Genomic DNA, 18,257 nt, shown 5'->3' on the forward strand with positions numbered 1-18,257 from the left:
GGAATTGAACCCTGGTCTACCATGCGACAAACGGTAATTCTAGCCACTAAACTATCTGGGACAAATTTTGTTAAAAATACTTTTAGATTTAATAGATAGTGTACAATTTGACCCCGTTTCATACAAATAAATTTTAAAGGTATGTACTAAGTTTGGTCGATCAATGGGGCAACAATCTTACTTTCTCTAAAACTTTGCCAATACTCGCGTAAAAACTCATTTCCATATCGTTCAAAACAATCACTGACTCACTCTATACCTGAACGTACTTATTAAGATTGTTTTGTACTAATTCCAATGACTCGCAACTATTTTTTTTTGTAGATTATTTGCATCAAATATTGCATGTATAACCTATGCGATGAAAAAAAAAAAATGAATATAAAATATACAAATAAAAAATTATTTCAAACATAGCAGTATTATTAAATTAAGTATAAAATTATATAACATATAAATTGAAATTCATATTCCCGACCCTTCAAATACCTCCATCCAATCGAATTTTGTTTCTCATTATTTTAATTCAGTAAAATCAATTTCTTCATCTCTATGACCATCACAAATAGATTTCATACCACAAGTACATTCATTTTTTAATCTTTTACCACAAGAACAAGCATCTTCTAAATCAGGTAATTTATTTTCAATATTTTGTCTTTCACAATTACATTGTAATGCTGGTCTTGAACCACATGAACAAGTTGATTTTTGAGCACATATACATTGACTAGCTGAACAAACCATTTTTGTTGTTTTTATTTAGTAGCTATAAGTTTTTTTGAAAGTAAAATTTAATCCTGAAAAAGATATTAAAATACAGGGAAAGTTATAGTTCCATCGATTGATTTATATACTTTGCATCGTTTCTTTTCTGTTTTTTGCAACTTTAAAATTTGCAGCACTTTGTATGAAAAACATCACACAAAACTATATATAAATCATAAGTTTTAAAAAGTTTAAAGTAAAATATTTTTAAAATTAGCCAATAATAGTTCAAGGATTTGTCATTATTTTTATAATAAAGTAATATTTTGTCTTAAATGTTTAATCTGTAACAGATTTGTCAGACTGTAGATCTTTTATTTTACGATTATCTTTTTAGCATATATTTGGTTTAGCTGGTTTGTATACTTAGGGTGTTATTGTTTAGCGAATTACTACTTCATCAAAGTTCAATGTTTCCACGAACAGTACTACGTATACAGTCAGAGCAATCAAAGTTCATTTACCCCTCTTATTATAAGGTGGTATATATGAATTAAGGGATAAGAAAATTAAAGTTGGATCATGGATTTCATGTATACAAAAACTAAGACTTTAAATCTTCTAATGAATTTTGATTCAAAACCTTAATTTTCTAAATTTGTTAATTTTTCCCATCTATTTTTGAAAGGACCTAAACTATCAGAAACTTCCAAAATTTCTTCTCTAAATTCACCTGTTTGTTCTCCTTGATCTTGATTCAATACGTCGTCTGATTCATTATTTTTATTATTATCTCCTTTCCTCAATTTATTTAAACTTTCATTAAAAATTTGTGATAAGGATTTTGAGTGACTACTATTATTATTATTATCTTTTTCTAAAAATACATTATCTTCATCTCTATTTCGTTTTCTATTACCACTACTTGTGAAAACAATTGATGTACTCAATTCTGGTAATGGCTCATCACTTGAATCACTATGCTGTTGCGGTAGTGGTTGTTGTACATGTGGTGGATCTAGATGATAATCATCTTCTTGAGGCATTCTTTGTGGAGTAGAACTATATCTTTGAGTATTGGGGAATTTTTGAAGTTGTTGTGGTTGTTGTTGTTGTTGCAGCAGAGATTGAAATTGTTGATTTGAATGTGGTGATGTTGTTTGTTCAACAATATCTGATTTCAATATGGGTACCGAAGGTAAAGTAGGAGATGAATTTAAGATATTTTGAATTATAGATGTACGTCTTGCTGAAACTGGAGTTTTTATTTTTTTGGGGGATATACTTATTCTATGATATGCATCTAATGATTGACGTATAGTTGATACTCTTTGTGGAGAACGTCTTGATGATGATGGTGATAATCTAGAATTTGAATTTGATGTTGGAGGTTGTAAATTGATATTGTCAGATAGTTTAAAATTTCTTGTAGACGGTATTGATGAAGAAGCAAATCGGGTAGATCTTTGTGGTGATATTTGAAATCTTGTAGTTCTTTGTGGTGTAGATGATGTAACTTGTTTGTAGCTTGAATTTTTCTGTTCAGTCGACCAAGTAGCAGTATCTTCTTCTGTTATATGTCTTAAATTTGTTCTCTTTGAGTTTAATAAAGTTGTATTTTTGGGTTGTTGAATATCAATTATTTCTTCCTCTTGATCTTTATCGGACAATATATTCGTTTGAACTTCATCAATTGGAGTTTCATAACTATTTAATTCAACATTTGCAGATTGTTCAAAAAATTTCTTCCAAAAACTTGTATTATTCCATACTTTTAAACTTTCTACTCCATATTCTTGTAATACAGGTTTTAATTTATCATTAATAATAGCATTTGCTCTTGATATATTTTTATCTATTTCTTGTAAAATTAATGTGGTATCTTGATCTAATTGTTCTAATACTTTTCGAGCATTGTAATCTTCCAGTGATAAAAAAGTAGATTTTCTTCGTGATGAAGGGGGAGCAATTGATAGCCTTTTCATTGAAACTTCTTTTTAAATCTAATGAATTCTATAAGTTGTTATCTTCAATGGTTATATTTAAGTGTGTTTGTTTTGAATTTTCCGTGATAATATTGTAACGTGTTTTACACGACTTTTCGATACTTCTCCATCTTTAAATTGAATCTTCGGAAGTGAAAATGAATCCAATGTAATTCACCAAATTTCAGTTTCTACAATAGGTTATGGGAAATATAATGTCTGTATCGTTTGCACCTGAATGTACTCCAGCTAAAACTGAATATGATGATTGTTTTAATAAATGGTATACAGAGAAATTTTTAAAAGGTAAATCTATTGAAAATGAATGTACTGAATTTTGGGATAATTATATTACTTGTATAAATGCAAATTTAGCCAAACAAGGTATTAAACCAATGTTAGATAAAGCTAGAGAGGATGAACCATTTAGTCATGAAGAAATGCAAGAAGGATTAAAAGAGCTGGGAAAATAATAATTTAAATTTCAAATAATATGGGGATAGATACATTTTTTGGTAGATTGAAAGTAACGACATTTAATGATTCTTGTAAATAAATATGATTTATGTTATGTTAGAAGTTTATATTGCCTTTATTGTAAATTGTTCGTAGAGTTTGCCTCAACTCAAGTTTATTTAAATCTACTTCAATTTAATTTTGTAAAAAAATAAATCTTAAATCATTATCTACAAACAATGTTAGTAGAAGAGGTACCAAAATCTACCACCTCTAATGCAACAACCGTATACTTCAGTTCGTCCATAAACCTCACAGCGAGGTCATTGAATAGCAACAAACATCAACTTAATGAGAGTGGGGATGGTCCAGTTAATAAAAAGGGAAGAACCAAAGTTAATTATAACTTAAATCAATTATTCAATGCACAAACCCTGGCAAATAACGATCCAAAAAATTCGGGTCCATCAAAATCAGTTCAACAGATTCAATTAGAAAAATTAGTACAAAAAAGATTAAATGAGTTAAATCAAGAAACATCTACAAAAGGATTCGAATTGCCTAAAAATTTTGTTTACACAAGTATTCATTCAGTTGGAAATAAAAGATTAGCACAAAAATCAAGGCTAGGTAATACACCTGCAACAAAAAGAATATTAGCTGCTAGAAGAAATTTAAATCTGTATTTTGAAGAAGAAAGAAATTTAATATCAATTAATACTATACTTTCATCAAATTTTCAATTTGTTGATTTAATTGATTTTAATAACCCAAAATCAACAAAACTGGAAAGATCAAGACCAAAATTAAGACTTTGTTGTATTTGTGGATCAAAATCAAATTATTCAAGATGTCCTTCTTGTGGTTTATATTATTGTTGTGTAAAATGTAATAAATTACATCAGGAATCGAGATGTGCATAACATAAAAAGGTCTTGATTGATAATGGCAATAATTTTTCGATTTTGAATCATAAACTTACAAATCTTACTCATTAATTTCAACTGTTTCATTATGGATGATGATCAGGTTAGCATTAATTATTTTAATAGTCATATCATTAAGTTGTTGTAAATCATGTGAGAAGTCTAATGGGTCCAAAGATTTCTCAAAATTGGAGCAATTTGCTAACTTGGCATCAGTTGGGTATTGCGTAACTAAGGGCTTATCAACTGGAGTTTTGAGTGATCCAAATACAAATTGTCCATTGGAAGCATGTCAAAATTCAGTTTTGAAAGATGTTGAAATTATTCGTATTTTTGATTTCAACACTTTAAATGAGGTAGGTACAGGTTTTTATGCAGTTGATCATAAACGAAAAACTATTATACTAGTGTTTAGAGGATCCGCTTCAAGAAGAGATTGGGTTACAGATTTAAATTTTTTTCCATGTCCTTATGAACCAATAGTTTTTGATAAAGATTTCAAAGATGGAGAACCATACATTACAACTGAATGTGTTAATTGTAAAGTTCATCGTGGGTTTTATAATTTTTTGAAAGACAATTCTGGTGCTATTATAAGCGCTGGGATCAAAATGAAGGAGAAATTTCCGACATATCTGTTTTTAATTATAGGTCATTCATTAGGTGCTGCATTCACTGTCATGAGTGGGATTGAATTCTTGTTATTAGGTTATGATCCATTAGTTGTTACCTTTGGAGGTCCAAAAGTTGGAAATGAAGAATTTTGTAACTTTATGGATGATGTATTTGATACTGAGGAAGTTGCAAAACAAATTGATAATTGTCATGATTTTACTAGAGGTTTCATTAGAGTAGTTCATAGACATGATATTGTACCGTCTTTACCTCCTATGTTTGCACATGCCGGATACGAGTATTTCATAGATAAGAAAGATTTACCACATGAAGAATGTGATCTAGATCGACGTGGAATGTGTCATTCTGGTTTATTGACCAAAAGGGATTCTAGTTCCTTAAGCAAAAGAGATTTTGGATTAAAAGAATTTAAAGTGAAACCATCATTTTTTTGGCCCAATAAATTAGGAAAATTCGAGCACACGCATTATTTTAGAAAAATCACAAATTGTCAAGGTAATCAATGAAGTAATAATTTAATTTATTTACAAATATCTAACATTTTATCCTTTTCACAAACTTTGAATCTACTTTTACCCATTTCTTCACCTTTTTTTAATTCGTATTTATTTAAATTTTCCCAATTATCCCAGTAAACTATATCTTTATCTTTCAATTTATCTAGTACATCCTTATTTGGATCAATCTCTAAATGTATACCATTTGATAAATCTTCCAATATTTTGTCTCCAGTATCAAATGAATCCATCATCGTAACAGCAATAACACCTTTTGGACCATTTTTGATCCAACCTGAAGTATACCATCCTCGTTTAAATGTTTTATTTACATCGTTTTGGTCTTCAGTAATAGTAGAAAGTACTCTGCCGTGCTGATTATGGAGTTTATTGTTTTTAAAGCATATACCAATATCTTCAAAGCCTTTTATTGGAGTTCCTTGATACCCTATGGATAAAATTACCAAATCATTCTTTATGCTAACATATTCATCTGTCGCTTCTACTCTTCCTGGTAGAAGTGGATCATTGATAGGTTTATTCACAACGCATTTAGTTTCTGAAATGTTTCCCTCTTCATTAGCGATAAATTCAACAGGACTTTTGTAATATTGTAGTGACCATGTACGATCTTCTGGAGTCAACGATTTTATTGGTTTATTATATTTTTCAAGTAATCCAATCCTTCTCTTATCGACTCTACCAAGGTTTTGTGTTGATACTGATTCCAACAATCCTTCCTCTATTGGTTTGAATTTAGCATCTTTTAATTCAAATAATTCCCTTATTTCTTTATTTGAAAAAGCGGATGCCAATATTCCTCTCCTCGCTACAATATTTACATTTTTGACAGAACTTTTAGTCAATAATTTTTCTGCTTCAACAGATATATCTGTTGGATACCAATGTTTTTTTGGTTGAGCTAATAAGATTCTAGCAACATCTAATGCAACATTTCCGTTCCCAATGATTGTAACATCTTTAATTTTATCCAAAGCGGGTGGTACATACTCGTTCCCTTTTTCATAGCAATCAGGATGACCATTATACCAATTGACAAATTGTCTAGCAGATATAACTCCTGGTAGGTCTGATCCGGGTATTTTGAGTTTGTTGTCACTAGCAGTACAACCATAAGCTAATACAATTGAATTATAATGTTCTTCCAAATCCTTTAGACTAAGATCTTTACCAATTTCTATATTTCCAAGGAATCTAACTCTATTTTTACTATTCAGTTGAGGACCATGGTCTTTCATTAAATCATTCATAAAACTTTCACAGTTCTTGACTTCAGGATGATCGGGAGCAACTCCATATCTACTTAATCCAAATGGTGTTGGTAATTTTTCAAAAAAATCTAAGTGAATTTGTTTGTCTGAACTTGATTTATTTAGTAAATGGTGACCAGTATAAAACCCTCCTGGACCTGTTCCAATGATGGCGATTTTGAAAGGAGTGGCTTGTAGCCTAGAAGTGATAGAAAAGCATCTTGTAATTGTGAATAGTCTCATAAATCACTTGATGCAAATTCAATTACATGATGTTATCTCTGATATAAATATAAATTTCTCCGGAATTTTAAACATAAATCCGATCTTATACACAAACAAGATTTTTTGACACTGTCGATGAAATCATAAGAGCAAAATATTAAAGACAGAGATTTATAGAAATTAACTCAATAATTGAAAGATCCAAGATTGGCTTGATGGGATCTTCGAACTATAGATAATTCGTCAAAATCCCAAAATCTAACTATAAGTATAACATGAATTTTTTATTAAACGTATAAAATTAAAGCTATCATAATTTGTTTTCTATAATCCTCCATCTCTTCAAGAATGTTGATCATTAATGCAAATTGTTTTTTATATAGTAATCCCCAAGTATGTAAGATCAAAAATAAATCTTTATCATATGCTCTATCTTCCAATAATTCGATATATTCAAAATTTCTCTTAATCTTAATATTTGATAAACAACAACATTATACATTGCTTTAAAGTCGTGAAGGAGTCCCATATCATCTACTTTAATTTTTTCTTTGGTCTTAATTGATTAGTGTGACCACATTTTCTCTTACGACAGTTAGTTGCTCTTGGTGGTAATCTAGCGTAACATTTACGGCAAATGGATTTCTCACAATTGTATTTAGAAGCCAAAGCTTTTAAGGATGGTTCAATCATGGTTGGTATGTATGTATGTGATTAATGGATGTTAACTACATTTGAAATTTGAAATGCAATTTTTGTTTTTCATTATTTTAAAAGTATCATACAGTCACGTGTCACAATAGTGGCAAATATAATCATATAGGGCTAGCACCCTACTTTTTTTTGCCAAAGATTATTTTTCACGACTTCAAATACGTCACTGACACTTTCAAAATTTCTCATGATGTACTTGCTTGTAAGAGCTAAGTGTAGATGTGGAGTGTAAAGCCGTATGATGATGCATTGATTTGAAGTTTCGATTACTACTTTGCTCAGTTCAGAACCCTTGGGTAGTATAACTTGTTCTTGTATGTGTAGCTCATTTTTAAAATTTCTATGAGAAGATTAAAATTTTGACAAAGAACCCTCAATTTTACTGCAATTTCTTTCGCAGGTATTACTAAATTGGTTTGCATCGTAGTCGTTAAGGTGTTGGCAACACCTTTTGGTACCGTTAAATTAGATATGATTCACTTCTGTTTTGAAATTTCACTCTCTGTCGCGAAATCTAAGTCATCTTCAAATAAACAGTGTTTTGTGACATTACAAACTTATTGAAGACGAGTATTAGCACACAATACCTTGAATCTACTCAATCAAACGAAGTTATTCAACTAATAAGACCCAATTATCAAGTATGGGTGATGACACTCAATCGGGTAATAATATAGAACACAAACAAACAGATGATACTCAAAATTTGGATACAAAACAAATTGATGTGGAACCAATCACCAATCAGTCACAAGGTTCACCAGCCATTGAGGAAAATGAAAATCAATCACAACAAACAAATCAACCTCCAGAATCTGGGAAAGCCAAGGTCCAAGTTGTAGAAGAAGATAATAAGGAGAATCTGATTCTCGAAACTGGGGACGATCTGATGATACAAGAAGATCCTCATACTTCATTTTTGCAACCTTCACTGAATGATAAACAATATACCACGCCGTCCAAATCACTACCACCTTTGAAAGACCAAGATTTAATAGTGACTCCAAAACTTTTTGAAGTGGCTGAAGATAATATTGAGAACCATCATATGGAAGATTCAACAGCGATAGTTGCAAGTTCACCATTTCGAAATAATATTTTATCAGAATCTGTAAGTTTGGATGAAGATTCAAAATATATTGCAAAAACTTTAGGACTCAATTCGAAGATATCTGCAATAAAGGATAAAGCTGCGATAAAACTGATAGCATCTTTAGCCAGAGAGTTTGAAAGTATAATGTCTAAAAATGAAAGATTGAAAAATGAAGCAGAACTGAGCTCGACTATTATAAAAGGATTGAGGCAGCAATTGTCGGACTTGAGCAAAGTTCAGCTGACATTTGAAAAGGAAAATTCAAACATCATGTTACAACATATTGAAGATGAAAAACGATTCAAAGAAATTCAAAACAAATTAGATTTAAAACTTGCTGAAATTAAAAAATCAGAAGAAGTAAAGAATGCTGAAATTAGGGATTTGAAAGAAAATCAGAGTCAAATGGAAGTTAAATATTTACAAAAAATAGAAGAAGCATCAACAATTAATGTGGAACAAAGTAAGAAGATAAACCAACTAATATCACAATATAATAAATCAGAAAATGAAAGATTTAATAACAAACTCGAACTAACAAAGGCTCAAAATGAAATAAATTATTTACAAAATCAAAAAGACTGGTTAAATAAAGAACTTGAGTCTTCTCAAATTAAAATATCCAATTTAATGAAGAAGCATGAGTCGGATAGACTTAGGAATGATACCGAGACATCTGATTTGGAGCATAAAGCACAGAAATTAGAATTATCTTATCAAAATCAACAAAAAATAATAAACGAATTAAATAAATCATTGGAGACTCAAACCAACAAATTTTTGGAATTAGAGAAAAAATCAAAAGCTATTGAAAATAAATATTCAAAGGAAGCTAGTGCCACAAAAGAACTACTAGAACTTACGAAAATTCAGAGTGATCAACGTCAAGATAGAATTGAACAATTGGAGGCTTACTCAGATGATCTCAAAATCAAATCTGACCAATCAATAACAAGTCTACAGCTGACGGTAGCATTTCAAAACTCAGAAATTCTGGAGTTAAATGAAAAAGTTGAAAGATTAAAATCTGCTTTAGACTCAAAATTGGAATTTCCATCAAATGGTACAATCGATGAAGTTGGAATATCACTAACTGATTTATATACGGAATACAATCATATTAAAAAACAATTAGCAATAGAAAGGTCACAGAAAGAAGATACTGAAAGACAATTGGAAGCATTCGTAGTTGAGTTAGATTCAAAAAAACCAGCAATGGCAAATTATAGAGATCAAATAACATTTTATGAATCAAGTCTAACGGAAATGCAAACTACGGTTGATACACTTCGTTCTGAGAAATTAGATATCGAAAAGGATTGTAAAAGATTAAGGTCAAGAGTAGTAGACAACGAAAATGAAATTACAAGCATGAAAAAAACAATACAAGATTTAGGGCGACAATTGTGTTATTTCCTAATACATTCACAAATCAAAGAAAATAATCAAGAGCCTTTATCATTAGCGGAAAAGAATTATATAGAAAAAATATTGGCAAGTACAGGAAATTTTGATGATGTGAATGAATCACAATCCGATATATTACTTCGAGATAGACTATTGATTTTTAAAAATGTAAAAGAATTATTTGATAAAAATCAGGAATTGTTTTCGACTGTAAGACAATTGACGAAAAGATTGGAGAATTTCGAACAAGAAAATGACAATATAGAATCAACGGCAATAGATGAAGCTGAGGATGCTATTTTATCTCTCGATGCAGAATTGGAAAAAGTCACCATCAAATTGAATGCTGTTACAAAAGAAAGAGATGCACTCAAAAGGTTTAACGACAAATTGGCAAATGGTGCTGATTCGAATAAATCAATAGCAGAAGCACATGGTAATGATCAAGAATTTGAAAAAGTATTAAAGAAAGTAAAAGCGGAATCTGCTAAATCAATTGAAAACTTAAACAGAGATATTGAAAGAATTACTAGAGAAAAAATAGAACTTGCTTCCCAATTATCATTAACACAAAAATCATCTGAATTCCTCGAAACCAAATTGCAATCTAGTCAGAAAGAAGTAGCTTCCGCAGTAACTGAAAAAGATCAAATCAAATTAGATTTAAACCATATTAAGAAAAGATATGATACATTCGAAAATCATTTGAATGAGAAAACTCAGAGGTGTCAAGAATTAGAATTACAATTATCTGAACTCCGGTTGTTGAATTCATCACTCACTCAAGAAAAAGAGTTCAATAAAGAAATCAATACGACATTGAAACAAGAAATATCTTCATTAAGAGAAGACAAAGCAAAAGTCAACGATACAAATGAAAACTTGCAAAACATGCTTAGAGATAAGAATTTAACAATAATTAATTTAACAAATCAAATCAATGAATCGAATGAAGCAATTAAATCAATACAATCCAAGGTAAATGAAAAGGAAGAAAAAATTCAAATTTTATTGAGTCAATCGGAGATGTCATTCAAAGCACAGAATACCAATTTGGAACAAATAAATGAATTAGCTACTCAATTGTTGCAATATAAAAATGATTTGATGAACAAAGAAAAATTGATTGAACAACTTAAAAAATCAGTATTGACAGATTTAACGGCTCCTGAAATTGAAAAATTGAATACAGATTTATTGAATAGTAAAAACCGTATAACCCAGTTAACAGAAATAATTCAATCGAAAGAAGACTTATTGGTTGAGGCAAATAAAGCTTTTAAAATAGATAAAGATAGTTTTGAAGAAAAAATGAAAGTTCAAGTTGATGCAAACAAGGTTGTGGAAGAGAAAGTAGTTAAATTAACAGCAGATATTGATACTAAAGAGGAAAAAATATTGGCAGCTGAGCGTCAAATTGGTGAGATTGAAAATAAAATGAAAGAAATGTCTGAAAAATTGGAAAAAGCTGATGGTAATGAAAAAATATATCAAGAGCGACTCAAAAATCTCAATAGTAGTCTAACCAATGAGAAGAATATTGCTAATGTTTTACAACAAAAGTTACAAGATGAGTCAAGTAAGAACCAACCATTAACTCAACAAATTGAAACTTTGAAAACTCAAGCTGAAGAAAATGAGAAAACAATTAAAGAGTTGAAAACTCAAAATGATAGAATAAAACAGATTGAGGATGAAATGGATACTAATAAAGCAAATTTTGAAACTGAAAAATCCATATTGGACAAAAAAATTAGTGAGTTGGAAAATCAAAATAAACTTTTATTAAATCAATTGGAATTATCAAATACAAACCGTGAAAGTGCTGATGGTTCAGATGATCTTAAACAAATACTTGAGTATTATCGCCGTGAAAAAGAGAGTGTTGATTTTAAATTATCTACCCTAGAAGAAGAAAATTCTAGCTTAAAAAATAGGCTAATTGAAGCTAGTAAAGTTAGTGATGACTCATCACCAAATCAATCCTTGAGTGTTACCAACAATGATAAAGAGCAAGCTTTATTAAGTGAACAATTAGATCAAATTAAAACAATTAAACAAGCAAATGCTGGTTTAACTCATGAACTGAATAAAAAATCTCAAGAAATTACAAAATTGAAAACTGAATTAACAAAAATTCAAAATGAATTGAACTCGATTAAACAAAACTCAAATAATCTGAATTCACAATTGAGTTTTGATCAACAGAGATTAAAATTATTGACTGAAGAAAATACCAGGTTAAAAGCTATATCATCTGGTAAAGCATCAAATACATCAAAAGGTCCAAGTCCAGAAATTTTGAAAATGCAAGAGCAAATGGAGAAATTAAAAACCAAAGCAAATGAAAGAATATTGTCTATGAGAAAAGAAATTGATGCTAAAGAAGAAGATAAAAAATCATTGAAAAATCAAATTGAAGAATTGACTAAAGCTTCCGCTGATAAATTGGCTGCTGCTATTACAGAAAAAGATGAATTACAAAATAAATTATCATCATTAGAAGCTAGTTTAAAAGCACAGTTTGAAAACGAAATACAACAACTTCGCTCAACTTTAGTCAATGGAGATTCATCTCAAAAGAAAATTGATGAATTAACGAAAAAATTAGAAGAGGAAACCAAATCATATCATTCAAAATTAGAAGTTGAAAAAGAAAAAATTAGGCAAGAAGTTGAAAAAAAATTTGAATTTAAAATGAAGATTTTGAATAGAAAAATTGATAAATTTGAATCTGAAGCTAGAGCTAAAAGCGCTCCACAATTTCCAACTCAAAACCCACCTCAAAATCAATTTTCAACTCAACCTCAACTTCCACCACGAACTCAATCCCAATCAACTCAACAGACTCAAGCATCATCAGTTAATGTTACACCTACACCAGCTCCAATTAATTCTAGGCCCCAACCCCTCAATTCATTTGCTTCAACGACAAACCTGCAAACATTTAAAAATACCAATACGACCAATGGCTCAGAAACTATTAAATCAAACTTAACTCCTAGCGTTTCAGATACAAGTAATGTTCCTGCTTCTCCAGCCAAAAATGTCGTGTCGAATGCTTCCAATAAGTACGTTAGGGCTACAACTAATCCTAGCCCACAACCACAACTGATTTCACAGACTGTAAGACCAAATACACAACCTACAATCTCACAATCTGCTACTACTCAGCATTCAATTACTCAAACCCAACCGCAATCTCAATCAGGATCGGAGCGTCAAGGTCAGCTACAACCTCAATCTCAACCTCAACCTCAATTTCAACCCCAGTCTCAATCTGAACTTCAACCTCAATCTGCGCCTCAAACTCAAATTCAAGCTCAACCACAACTTCAACCTCAACCTCAACCTCAACCTCAACCTCAATCTCAATCTCAACCTCAATCTCAAGTTCAAGCTCAACCACAAGTGGAATCTCAATCTGAACCTCAACTTCAAGTGAATATTCAAACTGCGGCAGTCGTTCAAACAAAGGAGGTAATTGAAACTGAACCAGTACCTCAGCCTATCCAAGTAGCTGTATCACAAACATCAACTCAATCAAAACCAGAATTATTACCAAAAATTCAAGAGATTCCCGCGCCACAAAATCTTATCAATGCAAATACAAATACAATTACAAATACAACAAAGGATCAAGTTATTAAACCTACAAGCATTGAACAACCTACTTCAGAACAACCATTACTTGTAAAAAGACCAACTATTGCTAAAACAGAAGCAAGAAAATCAGCAGATGCTGCAAATGCTGCTTTATTATCAAATACTGCTTCGTCTTCATTAGGTACAAATACTTTAGAAACATCAATTTTTGAAAGAAAAAGATCAATTAATGATGAAAGGCCCAAAATCAAAAAAGCTAGAAATTAAAAACTTAAAATTTAAATAATAATAGGTTACCATAGTTTTTAATGAATCATTGTATAGTTAATGTAATAAATATATTGTTGTACAATTTGTATCATATATTTCTATTTCGTTTTTGACCGTAACATTGATTAGAATTCTTAATTTGATCAAGCATGAGAGGGTATGTTTCTCCTCACATTTTGTTAAGGCCAATGCAAAACATTGTTTTAAATTATGAGCTCAGTATAATGGGAAAACTACAAATCATACTTCAGGTGGATAGATTGGGGTAATTTTGAGACTATAATTAAATGAAAACAAAATAATTTTTAAAGAAATCAAATCATTTGTCACATATGTATATTACTACCATACTGCATACTTTCTTATATACTATAAAAGACCTCTTATCACAGTTAGTAACTAAAAGGCAATGACAGTAATTCAATCAATAAGTTGGTAATTTACCATCAATTGATAAAATATCTCCCCTACCTTCATTAATAAGTGTAAAGGTAAAAGATTTAAATATTCATCTTCTCTTCTATTTAATTCATTTTCAGATTTACCAACATGTTCAATATGACTTTGCAAAGAAGCATCCCGTAAACACTAACAGAGTACCATTTCCTGTATCTTATTCAACGGTTGATGTGTTTCTACCAGTGTAATCTAGGTCCAATTAAAGCAACCGGCCAAGGAATTTCCCAACAATAATCAACGTGTTGATGTAAATTAATTTGATCAATTGATAAAGGTGTATCAGAAATAAATTTAAATCTTGGGTTTCTCTCGATTTCAAGTCTTTTGAGATATTTTGGTACCAAACAAATTATCACCAGCCTTTTCCACACCACCCCTAATTGCAGATAACCCTAACCATATAGTACTAGCAGCCAAACAAGACGGTGTAAGCAAACCTTGGGAAGATACTAAAAGATTCTTACCACAAGCAACAAAAGTAACAATTTCTGCACCTTTTTCCACGGTTTTTAAAACAGCAAGACCAGCTCCAAGAGGAGACTTTCTCCAACTTTTCAATAGTAAAACCAAAAATGCAACTAAGCAAATTGAGATGACTAAAGTTTGAAATAAATTCATTATAAAATTTTAGTTGTTTTGTAATTATGACTTTGAATGAGAATAATGTTCAATTAGACCAAATGAATTGTATTGTTGAGTTGGAATTAATGATTGTATTTGTTCAGTTGGACCTAATGAGTATATTTATACAAACATTTGAATCTCTTGAACGATGACCCTTGTATTCACAGTCATTACCTATCAAATGCTTGAGGACCTAAAGTTTTACCAGATGTATTTTGACAATTCGAGCTATTCGAACTAAATTTATGGCTTATGTATTATATAACATTTTTATTGTTTCCAAATTTTAGAAACAAATAAAGCTGAATCCGATCGGACGTGTTGACGGCCACACGTGAATTACATTATTTCATCCTCCAAGACTTGAGCTGTATCATCAAACGGCTCAAGTTTCAACTGTTTGTTCAAATTGTTGACTTGAATGAGAACGTGAATTGACTTCAATTCTTATATGTAGCTATGAATTCATGAAACTTGATACTTTCAACCTCATAAGTTTCCAACCTCCACTTTCATTCTGTTCTTATAACAACTCCAAATATACTAGAATTAATTAAAAAATCAAAACTGATGAATTCCTTTAAAATAGAAATTTCTATTCAACCAAAGATGTCACCTAAAGAAGAAGAATCACAAACAAATAGTAATGATCAATATAATAATGATCCATATAATGATGAACTACGTAGAAAACATGCTAAAATCTATTGTTTATTTATATTGTTTGTACTCCTGTTAGCTTTTATATTCCTCGGGATTGCATTTTTTGGGTAGAAAATTGACTTGAGGAATCAAATGATGATGATGATGATAAAAGAAAAAGATTCAACTTATTATAACATTAAAAGTATTTCAATAGTCATTCTAATCAAACACTTTAGTTAGCACGGATTTCAAAGAATCTATTCTAAAAACAATTCATTCATTAATTAAAATTTGTTTTTTATTTTTCAACCTAAGATTTATATCTTCCTTATAAACTCAAATATCATCAACTTTTATTTACTTATCAAATTTATAAAAATATTATTCATTCCACAAAAGATGTCAAATAAAGTGGAAATTGATTCAAATAATAATTTTCAATATAATAATGAATCTCCAAATTTTGTCTTTAATTTTTATTTATTTGTCATTATTGGACTCACAAAATCTCTTTCACTTTTTGGAATTGCATTTTTTTGGTAAAAATTAAGTTGAGGAATTATGATAATAATACTAATAATGATGTTGGTGATATAGAGGTAAAGTTCATTTTAAATCCAATTGAATAAATACAAATGCTTATGATTTATAATTGAAGATTTCCTTTTTTGGGCTTAGAAATATGTGTTATTAATTAGATCGTGTAATAAATCACAGTCATCTTGGTTGACAATGTGAAAGTTAATGGAGTATTTGATAAATAGAGCAAGTGAATGATATTGAGACAATCCATAAACCAAGAACAGTTTGAGAAAAGGTCTTCAAAGTCTTCAAGTTGGAGTAGATATCGAGAAGTCGGAGATAAAATTTCTGCTGATACCCTTTGTGGTTGCAATTGTTGCAAAAGATAATCAAGCAAATATCAACTAATGCAAAAAATTAAAAATCCTAACTTGAAAAGGGGTTAGAACAAACTTTTTAAAGAACATAGTCCCATCTCAAAAACATATGAATGAGTTGGTTTAGGAATCAAATAAGTTGATTGAATTTTAATCAAATAAAACTACTTGTTGAATATAAAAAAGCAAGTTTATGAAACAGTTGATAAAACTAGGATTTTTGAATTAAAATTAAACCCACTCCACGCATGAGTCTAGATAAATTTAACGACAACCTGAATTTGATTGATTCCAACCCCAAACAAAACGTGTCAGTCCCAAACTAATTCAATTTCAACCCCAATACAAATCAATTCAAATTAAGTCAATAGCAACCCCAAACTGAAACATCTTTTAACCCCAAATGTAAGTCAATTTCAAATAAAGTTCAAAGCATCACTTTATCTCAAAATCAACTCTCCGATAATTTCCAGGATTTATCCCCTCAATTCCATTTGAAATATACTCATAAAATCCAAAAATGACATTAGTTAATGAAATCAACGCCCCTTAGAAAGACATCAAATCAAACCGAATTCAACCGATTAAACATGAATTTGTTGAATTTGTTCTGAACATACTGCAAAAACGTTTCAAATTAAATTTGAATATTTTCAGCCTAGAGTATTGGTTTGATTATTGTTAAAAAAATGCGTTTTACTTTACAGCTACATATTCAGTAAGTAGATCAACTAACTATTCCAATTACAAATTACACAATACAAATATAATTACAACTACAATCACAAATTACTATCAAACAACCAAATTTAATGGAAAAACTGAATATAAAGTAGTACAATCCAAGCATAGTCGAAACAGAAACAAGAAAAGTCAACTAATGAAGTGAATTGTTATTTCTTTGTTAAGTGGTTTATAGAAGGTATTAAACATTTACATTTTAATTTTTTGTAGTAGGAGATCAATCAATAAAGAAAAGAATTTAATAGTTAATGTTCGATTTGAGACTGTAGTAATTGATCTTTGTTAATATTTTTTTTCCCCACATTCTGTCAATTTCTACGGTGAATAAATTACAAAAAATTTCGAACCTTGCATTCTTACTTACTTACATACATTGCATATTGCATATAATTCTTGGAGCAAAAACTTTAATAGTAAGCAGAGAACATGTGGTTAAAAAATGATATGAAATGAAATAGAATTTCTAATACCATTTTTCGAATTGAAGAATAACTTTTTCATTCGATCTTTAATCTTCATTTGAAGGGAAGTTAAATAAATTTAAAGTTCAGATTTTAAGATTTTAAGATTTAATGATTTTTATGAATTTATTATTTCATATTATTAAAAAACTTTAATTCAATTTATTAAATATGATATATTTAGCCTAATTTGTTAATTGAAATCTATAGATGATGTCTAATTAATAGATATACTAAATCGAGATTTCAATGACAGCTTAGATCGATAGTTGAGTCTATGAAGATCTAAGTTGAATGCTTCTTCTATAATGATATCTTTAAAACTTAATAATACTTTCATTGATCGAAAATAATGAGATGATATCTCAAAAAGTACATAACCATTATTGTAAATTTTTAAGACGCGATTTGAATTAATATATAATCTCTCCATAATGCATATATTCATAATAAGTAGATATACCTATGGTTTCATAACCAAAATCTCGAGAAAGAATTGGTTAATCAACACAAAAAATTGAAATAAAAAAGAGGAGAAGAAACTCAACTTGTCTCAACTTGTGTATTCCATTAGTCAAGTACAAAGAAGTCAATTAAAACGTACAAGTACATTCTGACCGGTGAATATCGT

General features: G+C 29.8%; 7 protein-coding genes across 7 annotated transcripts; 3 read left to right on the forward strand and 4 right to left on the reverse strand. All coding sequences in view use genetic code 12, as the record gives it.

The window, feature by feature from the left end:
* Positions 1-516: 516 nt before the first annotated feature.
* CRD2 (Crd2p) lies at positions 517-747 on the reverse strand (the record flags this gene model as incomplete). The annotated part of the gene is made up of 1 exon (XM_051757973.1): positions 517-747. The coding sequence occupies one exon, from the start codon at positions 745-747 to the stop codon at positions 517-519; it is 231 nt and encodes a 76-aa protein (XP_051613577.1).
* A 605-nt stretch (positions 748-1,352) lies between these two features.
* On the reverse strand, positions 1,353-2,693 carry ASK1 (Ask1p; the record flags this gene model as incomplete). The annotated part of the gene is made up of 1 exon (XM_051757974.1): positions 1,353-2,693. One exon carries the CDS (start codon positions 2,691-2,693, stop codon positions 1,353-1,355), a length of 1,341 nt encoding a protein of 446 aa, XP_051613578.1.
* Positions 2,694-2,908: 215 nt separating this feature from the next.
* Positions 2,909-3,166, forward strand: KGF55_003207 (uncharacterized protein; the record flags this gene model as incomplete). The annotated part of the gene is made up of 1 exon (XM_051757976.1): positions 2,909-3,166. One exon carries the CDS (start codon positions 2,909-2,911, stop codon positions 3,164-3,166), a length of 258 nt encoding a protein of 85 aa, XP_051613579.1.
* A 222-nt stretch (positions 3,167-3,388) lies between these two features.
* KGF55_003208 (uncharacterized protein) lies at positions 3,389-5,217 on the forward strand (the record flags this gene model as incomplete). Its single annotated transcript, XM_051757977.1, has 2 exons — positions 3,389-4,013; positions 4,202-5,217. The coding sequence occupies 2 exons, from the start codon at positions 3,389-3,391 to the stop codon at positions 5,215-5,217; spliced, it is 1,641 nt and encodes a 546-aa protein (XP_051613580.1).
* A 14-nt stretch (positions 5,218-5,231) lies between these two features.
* ARH2 (NADPH-adrenodoxin reductase) lies at positions 5,232-6,722 on the reverse strand (the record flags this gene model as incomplete). Its single annotated transcript, XM_051757978.1, has 1 exon — positions 5,232-6,722. The coding sequence occupies one exon, from the start codon at positions 6,720-6,722 to the stop codon at positions 5,232-5,234; it is 1,491 nt and encodes a 496-aa protein (XP_051613581.1).
* Positions 6,723-8,061: 1,339 nt separating this feature from the next.
* On the forward strand, positions 8,062-13,791 carry MLP1 (Mlp1p; the record flags this gene model as incomplete). Its single annotated transcript, XM_051757979.1, has 1 exon — positions 8,062-13,791. One exon carries the CDS (start codon positions 8,062-8,064, stop codon positions 13,789-13,791), a length of 5,730 nt encoding a protein of 1,909 aa, XP_051613582.1.
* Positions 13,792-14,568: 777 nt separating this feature from the next.
* KGF55_003211 (uncharacterized protein) lies at positions 14,569-14,871 on the reverse strand (the record flags this gene model as incomplete). Its single annotated transcript, XM_051757980.1, has 1 exon — positions 14,569-14,871. One exon carries the CDS (start codon positions 14,869-14,871, stop codon positions 14,569-14,571), a length of 303 nt encoding a protein of 100 aa, XP_051613583.1.
* Positions 14,872-18,257: the final 3,386 nt, after the last annotated feature.

The sequence above is a fragment of the Candida pseudojiufengensis genome (genome assembly GCF_024610245.1).
Source record: "Candida pseudojiufengensis strain CBS 10847 chromosome Unknown scaffold1, whole genome shotgun sequence".
Lineage (NCBI taxonomy): Eukaryota > Fungi > Ascomycota > Pichiomycetes > Serinales > Debaryomycetaceae > Lodderomyces > Lodderomyces pseudojiufengensis.